The 10,971-nt window shown below is 39.9% G+C and overlaps 1 protein-coding gene and 1 pseudogene across 1 annotated transcript; both read right to left on the bottom strand.

The window, feature by feature from the left end:
* Window positions 1-844: 844 nt before the first annotated feature.
* On the bottom strand, window positions 845-4,207 carry LOC140809701 (uncharacterized). Its single transcript, XM_073167414.1, has 2 exons — window positions 3,118-4,207; window positions 845-2,947 (listed from the first exon to the last, which is right to left on the bottom strand). The coding sequence occupies exons 1-2, from the start codon at window positions 3,698-3,700 to the stop codon at window positions 2,913-2,915; spliced, it is 618 nt and encodes a 205-aa protein (XP_073023515.1). The 5' UTR covers window positions 3,701-4,207; the 3' UTR covers window positions 845-2,912.
* Window positions 4,208-4,543: 336 nt separating this feature from the next.
* On the bottom strand, window positions 4,544-6,507 carry LOC140810751 (mitochondrial arginine transporter BAC2-like; annotated as a pseudogene).
* Between the last annotated feature and the right edge of the window lie 4,464 nt (window positions 6,508-10,971).

Here is a 10,971-nt window from a genome sequence, read left to right as displayed (position 1 = left end):
TGTAACATCCCCCTCAAGCTCGGAGTAAATTCAACATGCCGAGCTTGGACACCAAGACATGATGCTGATCAGAACCAAGTGCTTTTGTCAGTATATCCGCAGGTTGAGAGTGAGTGGGAATATGTGATGCAACAATGGTGTGATCCCGAATCTTCTCGCGGATGAAGTGACAATCAATATCTATATGTTTAGTGCGTTCATGATATAACGGGTTGGCGGCAATGTGAAGAGCAGCTTGATTGTCACAATGAAGTAAGGTAGGAGTCTCAAGATGTAACCCCATATCGGTGAGGAGACCTCGCAACCACACAATCTCACAAGTTGTGGAAGCCATTGATCTGTATTCAGCTTCCGCTGAAGACCGAGAGATCGTATTCTGTTTCTTGGATTTCCAAGATATAGGTGAATCACCAAGGGTAACAAGATAACCAGAAACTGATTTACGGCTCATGGGGCAGGAGGCCCAATCTGAATCATTGTATGCATATAGACGAAAATCACAAGAAGATGACAAGAAAATACCCATGCCTGGGGAACCTTTAAGGTAGCCAACTATCCTTTCAGCAGCACGCAAATGGGAAATCTTGGGTGTCTGCATGAATTGACTAAGGTGTTGGACTGCAAAGCAAATGTCTGGTCGAGTGATTGTGAGGTAAATGAGACGTCCGATAAGCCGTTGAAACACGGTGGGATCAGAAAGAAGTTAGTCAGTTACAGTAGATCCACATGTTGATGCCAAGCTTTTATCGAATTCTGGTGTGGTTAACTTGAGGTGGTGTTCCATTGGAGTGGAAGGAGGCTTACAACCTGACATGCCAACCTCAGAAATCAACTCAAGGGCATATTTACGTTGGTTTAAACATATTCCATGTTTTGACCGAGCTACTTCAAGACCCAAAAAATACTTGAGAGTGCCCAAATCTTTAATCGCAAAGTGAGAGTGAAGATAAGTCTTCAAGACGTCTATAGATGCGGAATCATTCCCTGAGATAACGATGTCATCGACATAAACCAGAAGAATGGTAATAAGTGCATCTCGACGCTTAATAAAGAGTGAATGATCATGAACAGACTGGACAAAACCATGCTGAATCATCACAGAACAGAATTTGGAATTCCATTGGTGTGAGGCCTGTTTCAAACCGTATAAGGACTTCAGTAATTTGCAAGCATGATTTGTTTTGTTTGGATGCTCAAAACCTTGAGGAATAGACATGTAGATGTCTTCGGTAAGATCTCCTTGTAAAAATGCATTAGTTACATCCATTTGGAATAGGGGCCAGTGTTGTGCAGCAGCAATGGCAAGGAGGCAGCGGACAGATACGATTTTAGCAACCGGAGAAAAAGTATCATGATAATCTATTCCATATTATTGAGTGTAGCCCTTGGCAACAAGCCGAGCTTTGAACTTGTTTATGCTACCATCGGCATTGTACTTAATCTTGTAAATCCAACGGCAACCAACAGTTTTCTTGCCCGTAGGGAGTGGTACAATTGCCCATGTTTTGTTAGCTTCAAGGGCTTCAATTTCAACTTCCATGGCCTTCTTCCAGCGTGGATCAGCGGCAGCTTCTTTATAAGAAGTTGGTTCTTTCAATTGAGAAATGGAAGCAAGAAAGGCCTGGTGTGATGGAGAGATATGATTGTAACTAAGGTATTTTGATAAGGCAAACGGTATAGTAGCAAGAGATGAAGTAGTTAAAGTAGAACAAATGAAATCCTTTGTCCAAATAGGTGGTTTGGACTGTCGGGAAGGGCGTTTAGGAGGAACTTGAGGTGAAATCTGAGGAGTTGGACTAGGAGGTGGAATGATTGAAGATGGGTCTAAAACATCTTCATCATGAATGTCAGAAGGCAGTGAAGGCCAAAGAGAAGATGTGGCAGATTGTTGGGTTGAGGATGCAAATGGAAAAATATCTTCATGAAAGATTACATCTCGTGACACAACGAATTGGTTTGTTGAAGGATTAAGTAGTTTGAAACCTTTTTGATGAGGTGGAAAACCAAGAAAAATATAAGGGGTGGCTCGAACATCAAACTTATGACTGGGACGAAGATTGGTTGCATAACACAGACAACCAAGAACTTTAATATGATCAAATGTTGGAGCTTTCTTGAAAATGATTTCATATGGGGTTTTGTTTGCAAGTAGTAGAGTGGGAGTGCGATTTATCAAGTACACAGCGTGCAATACACATTCACCCCAATACATATCAGGAATAGAACCTTGAAATTTAAGTGCACGAGCCACGTTGAGTATGTGGCGGTGTTTACGTTCAACAAGCCCATTTTGTTGGGGCGTGTATGAGCATGAACTTTGATGGATGATGCCAAGAGAGGTGAAGAGAGCATTACACTCGGTGTTAAAAAATTCAGAACCATTATCAGTTCTGATATTCTGAATTTGGGTGTGAAAGTGAGTTGAAACAAAGGCAAAAAAATGTTTGAGGATTCGAAGAGTATCAGACTTGAAGTGCGTCAGGAATACCCATGTACATCTCGAAAAATCGTCTACGAGAGTCAAAAAATACTTAGCACCCTCATGAGTGGGTTCTCGATATGGACCCTATATGTCCATGTGGACAAGATGAAAACAATGAGGGGATTTATGTCGCGGAGCCGAGGGAAAAGCAACACGAGTTTGTTTTGCAATGGGGCATATAGGACAGTGGTGTATGAATTTATGTTGTGAAATGAAAGGCAAATATTGTAAGCGAGTAATTGACATATGGCCAAATCTTTTGTGCCAAAGATCAATTCTATTATTCATGGAAGAAGAAGCATTACAAGTTGCAGTCTTTCGTGTATCAGGAGTAATAGAAATACAGGGTGAAGTATTAATAGATTGTGTGGTAACTTTGGTGATTTTGGTAGGTGAAGGACTTGTAAGATAATAGAGGCCATCTTTGAGTCTACCAATCCCCATTATCTTCCCAGTCAAGAGTTCCTGAAACAAACAAAATGATGGATATAATATAACACAACATTGGTTTTCTTTAGTGAATTGGGAAATGGACAGTAGATTGAATTTGAAGGCAGGGACATGAAGCACGTTGGTTAAGGCACAAGAGGAAGATAGTTGAATGGAGCCAGTAGAAAGGATTGGGATAGAATTACCATTTGGGAGGTTAACTGATCCTGCTGTAGAAGAGCATGGTTGTAGATTTTGAAGACCAATAGAAGTTCCTGAAATATGAGCATTTGCACCACTGTCCAATATCCATTCATTAGTACTAGAAATGGATAGTAAACTAGTAGCCATACCTGCTAAATTGGCTGATGGAGGAGAAACAATGGTTGAATTCTCAATGAGTTTCAAAATTTGTGCATATTGAGTGGAGGTAAACTGTATTCCAGATGATGGAGGAGACTGTGATTCAGCAGTAGTTTGAGATGCATCACTGATCGAGGTGTGCGCATGAACTCGAGTATCCTTTGAGGGAGGCTTATAACCTCTGTTTTGAGGAAATCTTTTGTGAAGCTTATGACCTGGAGGGTAGCCAATTAAGCGAAAACAATATTTCTTTGTATGGCCTGGTACAGAGCAATGGTCACATTTGATTATCTCTGAATGCTTGGAAGAAGAAGAATAGAAAGCTGCGGTGGGAGCATCTGATATTGGTTGAAAAACCATCACATTACGATGTGCTTCTTGACAAATAAGTGAGTAAGCTTGACTCACAGAAGGAATAGGATTCATCAAGAGGATCTGACTTCGAATTGAATTGTAACTGTCATTAAGCCCCAGGAGAAACTGAATTAATATTTGTTGATGCTCATGTTCAGCATAAGCTCGGGAATTAGGACATTCACAAGACGGTAAAGTTATCAAAGAAGCCAACTCATCCCATAGCTGCTTGAGCTTCGAGAAATAAACTGAAATAGTGTTTGATCCTTGTGACAGACGAACAATGTCTCGATGAATTGCATAAATTCTGGAACTACAGATTTTGTCAAAACGTTCCTTAAGATCTGCCCAAACACTTGATGCATCATTCGCATAAACAAGGCCGCAGAAGATCTCCTTAGAAACCGAAGAAAATATCCAAGACAGCACAACCGCATTACATCGTTCCCATTGATATAATGTTGGAGAATTTGCAGCTGGTTTTCTACAAGTTCCATTGATGAAACCTAGCTTATTTTAGCTTGGAGTGCGATCTTCATTGCTCTGCTCCAAACACTGTAATTCTCAGATCCGATCAAATTATCAGTAACAAGAGACGTACCAGGGGCATCGGAAGGATGCAAATACAATGGATCATTGAAGCTGAAGGTTGATGTCGGATTTGCCATGAATACGAAAAAAAATTCCTCAAGTCTATTACTCAAAGCAAATGAAATTACTCCGAATCACTAATCTGCAGATCAGTTGATCTAAAATCTATATCACAATGCTCTCTTTTATATTTTTAGCTAGCTTTATTGACCTACAATTAAGTTATCTAAATTTAACTAGCACACTTAGTTGGCAGACTTGTAGACTATCTACCACTCCGAACACTATGAGATTCAGTTCTATTTAGCAAGCTATTCATCTTACAAAATCAAACTTTAGTTATCCTTTTTACTCATAATTTGGAGAAACTTTCATAATTATGTACAACAAATCCCATGCTGGTATGCCCCGATTGTATGTAAAGACTAGAAATCAAGAAACGCATCAGTCTCTTGCCTTCAAGTGCTTGGTTTCTTCCCTTTACTTCAATGGTGCAGCAATTCATGTCATTTTATCTTTGCAAGATTGCCATAAACTTGTCGGTTTCTCACGAGCTTTTCGTCCTATACCACGTTCTCAGTTGGAATACCATTGTCCTGAAACAAGCACCTGAGAGCTACCTCATACGCAGTAAAAATGGTTCCATTCACAATAAATGCTCTAGTAACAGCAGTGCCTAAGCCTCTCCAGAGCACATTATACCCTTCATCTCTCACAATTCTCGTGAAGCAATCGAAAATCCCTGAATACCTCAAAGGCAACGACTGTGATTGAATTTTTGTTTTGATTACAGTCTAAAGGGTAAGAACCGATCCAACTAGCCACTCCTGCAAGACCACCTGCCAGAAGCATGGTTCCAAATGTTTCTTGCCCGTTCTTCCGGCATCCCGGATGGAGTTGTTCTCTCATATACTCGTATGTCCAAAAGTACACACCGTGGGCTGGTGCGTCTCGGAGAACAGTGATGGTTAAACCGCGGTACATTCCTCTCCAACCTTCCGTTCCGAATATGAATTTGGCGACGTCTACTGGACCCTTTTGGATGCTCGATCGGCTGGTTCTTTCGTTGGTTTGCTGCTGCAGTTGTAGACGTATTTTTATTAGCTCGACAGGGCTGAGAAGCAGGCTTTGCATAGCTCCGGTGCCGATTCCTCCGAGAGCAACTGCTCTGTATGAGGGTGGATCATCTGCCACGATGTTTGAGTCGAATAGCCGAGATAGAATGGCATATGTCTGGAAAGCGATGGCATTCTGCATTAGCAAGGGAAGTGACATGGTAAATTTCGAGCGTAAATTAGGCCCAAACGCAAAAGATATACTAACATTTTAATGCATATAATTAGAAGTCTCGAATTAATTAAGTATAAGATTAATTTTTTGAATTGCAAGTTTATCAAATATTTATTAAGTTGTGACTGAAATGTGACATTTGAGTTGATGAAAGATAACAAGTTTGGGATGAAATCTCAGTTCTTCGAGACCAATGGTCACAAACGCGTCCTCGAGTGAGAAACATTTTGAAAACTTAGTCAAAATTTGACGACCCTAAGCTGAAAGGTAGCACGCCCGATGAGTCCCCATCTATTGATGTAGAGATCCCACCTTTGGAGATTTTTTTCCCAGCATAAAAGGGCCTAAAGTACGCCTACATAGCACAGTAAAACTTGAACAGTAGGTGACCAGATTCCATGATCCATGTTAACAAATCTGATACGGAACGTGGAAAAGGAGGAAATTCGTGATTTATTCAAATCCCAATCACACAACGAGAACAAGAACCTGGAAGGTGACAGAAGCAAACGGAGCCGCCATTCCCCGGTAAAGAGCGGAAGGGCCTTCCGTCCCGACTATACGGCGGAGAATGCTGAAAGCAGACCCAGATTTGCCCGATTGCTGCTGCAGAATTCTCAGCGTATCCAGCGGATAGCCCGTGATAACACCGGCGGTGCCGCCGAACCCGCCTGCCACAAATTCTCTACCCCAACTGCTCGCTAGAAACTCCGGCCAAAAATCCATCTATTCACCACCTACTCAATAATTCCAATGCAAATAAATGCAATCAATTTACAGCCAATTTTCTCTGCCTTTTTTTCCCAGAAATCCAGCGGAGATAGGTACTGTGTGTAGATTTTTTTCACTCACGAATCAATGAAAAACTAAAGGGTTTTGGTGAAAAATAGGACTGAATATACCATACCAACTTTTAATTGAGGTAAACGGATTCGTTTTTGCTTCGGTTTCTTGCGATTCCGTGGACGACACAGACACGAATGATGATGGGGATGGGACACTGCCGTCTTTTGTTTCCTTCTTTATGTATCACATTAAATTGGCTTTTCCTTTATTAATTTTGTTTTTAAATCAATTTTTGAAAAAAATAAGGCTGAAAATGACAATCACCAACCAACATCTCGAGTACTCAAATATAAGTTAAAAACTCACATGAGACGATCTCACATTGATCGTATTTTGAGAAACAGATATTTTATTTGAGTCATCCATAGAAAAATATTAATTTTTATGCTAAAAGTATTAATTTGTATTATGAATATCGGTAGGGTTGACCCGTTTCACAGATAAAGATTCGTGAGATCGTCTCACAAAATACCTACTCTAAATATAATTAAAAATTTCATCACCTGTTGTTCGAGTTGGTCGACGATATGATCGTCCCTTCGAATCTTTCTACTAGCATATTCTACATCGAGTTTGTCGTAAAAATCTTGTCTTATTTGATTTATTTAGCTGACATAATTTGCATATTATTGCGTTAATTCCAACATTTATTCAGTGTGCATCGAAAATATATAAGATGCGGGGTTCTCTTTTTTCACAAAAAGAAAAACATTAAAAATTATCAATAGCTTATATTACATCTGAAACCAAAGTCGTAAATTTAGGATGAGATACTGGGTTCGAGACTCAGTCGTAACAATTATCCCTAATAAAAAATTTAAAATAATAGATTTGATTTCATGTTTCTAAAATTTTTCATATAAATTTATGTTAATGAATTAAAATCCAAATTCATATCCAACCACAACCTAAAATGATTGCCGTAATCATGGTAACAACTAACTTTCCAACGCGAGCAGGTGAAATTACCACTCATCAAAAAGGAAAAAAATCTTAATTTCATATAATTCTACAAGAGTTACCATTTTCTAATATAGAAATTCTAAATCAGTAACCTTTTAACATATATATATATATATATATATATATTACGTCATAAAAACATTTTTTTAATAAAAAAATCAATACTTTCAAGATTCAATTGAAGCACATTAGAATTTCCTCGAGTTTGTCCATCTTGTGGTCGGAAGCTACCATACCAAAAAGCCTGTCTCGAACATTATGGAGAGTTCTTGGATTTCATTTATTATTTAATTATTAAAAAAATAAATAAAATATTAAAATAATAAATGAAATCAACTTAAATTGTAACTATCTTGTTTTGAAGATATATCATGCACATTCACCATAAAATTTTGTCGCACTTTGGACAGATGTACGGTAAAAATGTTCATAACATATGATATTGTTTGCACAATATTTGGTGTTGCGGGCGTGTCAGGTGCGAAAATGCACCGATTTATGTAAAATGATAAAAATTTAATTTCTAAAAATTCAAGCGACAGTGAATTCTAAATTTGACCGTCGGTTCTAATTTCCTAAAACACTATAACGTCAAAATGAAGAAAACTATTGGAATTTGAGGAATAAATCTCTGACATCGTTTATATTTTCAATAAACTGTAGAAATTTACAAGACATAGAAATATAAAATATAAAGTTTCTGAAATCTAAAGCGGTAAGATCTAGAATGTTAGAAATAATTGGAACGCTTGAAAACTAGTGCATGAAAGACTGAAAATTTTGCAGAGAGTATTTGCAGATTTGTCTGTGTAGTTGAGTTGTCTGTTTTTCTGTGTGCCGATCTCTTTTTCTTCCCAGCGTGCTGTGCCGTTTCTCTCCACTCCCCCATGAGCCCATGATCTTTCCCATTACCTTTGCACGATCTCCATTTCTTTCCTCTCACGTTGTGATCGGTTTGAATCGATAAGAATTAATCTGTTATGGGCTTATATAATTTAATTGGGCTTCAACATTAAATTGGGCTTCCATAATTAATTATTTTTAGCCTAAACAATTGCCCCCCGCAAGCATTGGCCCATTGGGCCAAAATGCTTGTATGTAAACCAGTTTTAATTCTTTTATTTGGAATGGCCCGTGAGCATTTTTTGTGGAGTGAGTTTGTGACTTTTGGGCCAAGCCCAATTCTTTAATGAATTTTTCACTATCCAGTAGAATTCCCTCCCCAGATTCAAATCGCGATCTTTGGCCCTCTATCTTCTTCTCCTTCGCGTTCAAATTCTGCAGCTCGCCCTCTTCTCTTCTTCTCCGCCTCTTCGCTCCCTGCTGCTCTGAAACTCCCTCCCACGCTGCCGCTGTGATTCAAGTTCCTTCTTCTTTCTCTCGCGCCCTTCGCCTGATTATTCCCCGCTGCCACTGTGGAAGCCCGCAGCTTCGCTAGCTCTACACTTCAACCGCGGCGGCTTTTAAGTTCATTTGCCTCTTTCCTCGGAACTCGCTCGTCCTTCTTTTACCGTCATTTCCTCCACATCGTTGTCGCCCGAAGTCCTTGTATGGCTCAAGAGTCTGCCTCGGCGCATCCATCTGAATCGAGCGCTGCGGTCGCCGTTTCTTCCCAAGCCGCCATCTCACTCTCTGCTACTGATTTCAACCCCTTTTCCACCGCTTCTGGGTTGTCAACCGGCGTCCAATCGAGTTTTACTCGCCTTCTACTGCCATGGGTAATCTTTTTCCTTTTCTTGAATTTTACTCCGCAATTCTTGGCTCCTTGTTTTTTTGCAAATTTGGTTGCCATGCTATCGTATTTATGCGCAAATTTCAGCAGCAAAAATTACCTGATAATTACTTATTGCCTTGGTTGGAGTTGCATTTCATTCTTCCCATCTTGAGATGTGCGAAGTCTTGAGGTATGCGAGGATTGGACGTGAATTCTTGTACAAAAGGTCTTGTCTTGCCTTGACTCTTCTCCAAGAATTGTATGATAAATGATTATATGCTTATTTGTACGGCTCGTTTGAGTTGTACTTCTTTACTTCTTTATGTGGTACTTTTGGGGGAGTTACGAATTTGGGGGCTGCTTGACCATGCACTAGCCTTTGTCTTGTGGGTGTGCTGGGATTACCATTGCTTGGCTATATTGTGTGCATCAGCGGAGACCGACGTCTTGCATAATATATGTGTGCAGCGATTTTTAATCCAGACCCATCTACTGGCCTTACATTTACCTCTGGTGCCATTTCTACGGGCGGTGAAAAGAATAGGTATGTAGCCTCTTGTTGTAGTGGTTCGTTCTTCACAGGTAATACCAGATTGAGACTTGGCCATGGGTTGGCCTCGGTTCTCCAGTGCATTCGACACTTAAGCTTTGGTATTATTTGGGGCTTTTTGAAACACAGGTACCTCTCAAACTCTTATGTGATCTTATGTGCTCTTACATGCTGCATCCACTCAAGACGATTCCCTTATCCCTATAATTGTGCATGGCACTTCAGTCGGGCCCCTTTCCCGCATACACGTATATGCATTTGCACTTCAGTCGGACCCCTTTCCCGCATACACGTATTTGCACTTCAGTTGGACCCCTTTCCCGCATACACGTTTACTTACTGTTATTGCATGCGGTGGCTCCGCTTCTTATCTGTTTATTGTTGGTTTGGTGTTGTAGTCATTCAGTGTTGGATGTGGAATGAGGATGAGTTTAATGTGATGTTGTGTATTAGATGTTAGGAAGAAGTTACCATTCATTTTTAATCCACTCAACCCAATTCATTCCAACAGTGTCAATCAAAACCATAAGTTGGCTTAAGACTCCCCACTCGAGAGTATCCTCTCCTTTGATTCTCCATCAAAATACAATGGATCCAATATGATAAAAGTGGCCTACTGGCCAACTTTAATTTATCTTTCTCGTTTTTTGAGTCATAACCAACAAATAGTTACATTAGTGGCCCTACGGCCTACTAAAAATAAAATCTTACAACATGAAGCTAAAACATAAAAAATGGCTGGTTAGCCTATTTTTCTTCCAAAGTCAACTTCTGGGTCCGCTTGGGGTTCGCATAACGCCCTTGTTCTCTTTCGTTCTTCCTTTATTACTCGTTGTCCGCTCGGTGAGCTCAACTCCCCGCTCGCTCTGTTATTTTCGTGCAATAATCTAAGTGGCCTGAAGGCCTACTTCATGGTCTGTCACTGCACATGCAAACAACCAATTTATAATGGCGGTATGGTATATTTCACCATGATTTCTGGTACCATAAAAACTTTGGAAATAAGTGGCCATAAGGCCGACTCCCTAGTGAAATAAAGGACCTTCAACGATAATGAGCGAGAGTGGCTTACTGTCCCACTATCTCCAATAAATTTTATTGTTGAATCATAAGCTACAAAAATTTATTTCAGTGGCCCTAAGGCCTACCTCACATGAAATCTTGAAATAAAGAACTTAATATATACAAAAGTGGCCATGAAGGCCAACTCCCCACTGAAAAATGCCAACTCCCCACTGAATATCAGCCTTCGTGTTTGCTTCACTCGCAAGCTTTTCCTACTTCTTCCCTCATACTTGGAAAATACGGCTTGAGATACTTGCCGTTTATGCTTCTTTTGTGTGGATGGCCATCTATTCTTGATAGCCAATATGCATTTCCGTCTAACAC

This window comes from Primulina eburnea, chromosome 13 (assembly GCF_022965805.1).
Source record: "Primulina eburnea isolate SZY01 chromosome 13, ASM2296580v1, whole genome shotgun sequence".
In the NCBI taxonomy this organism is placed as follows: domain Eukaryota; kingdom Viridiplantae; phylum Streptophyta; class Magnoliopsida; order Lamiales; family Gesneriaceae; genus Primulina; species Primulina eburnea.
Note: the sequence above shows the minus strand (reverse complement) of the source record. Positions and strands in the feature narration are given on the sequence as shown.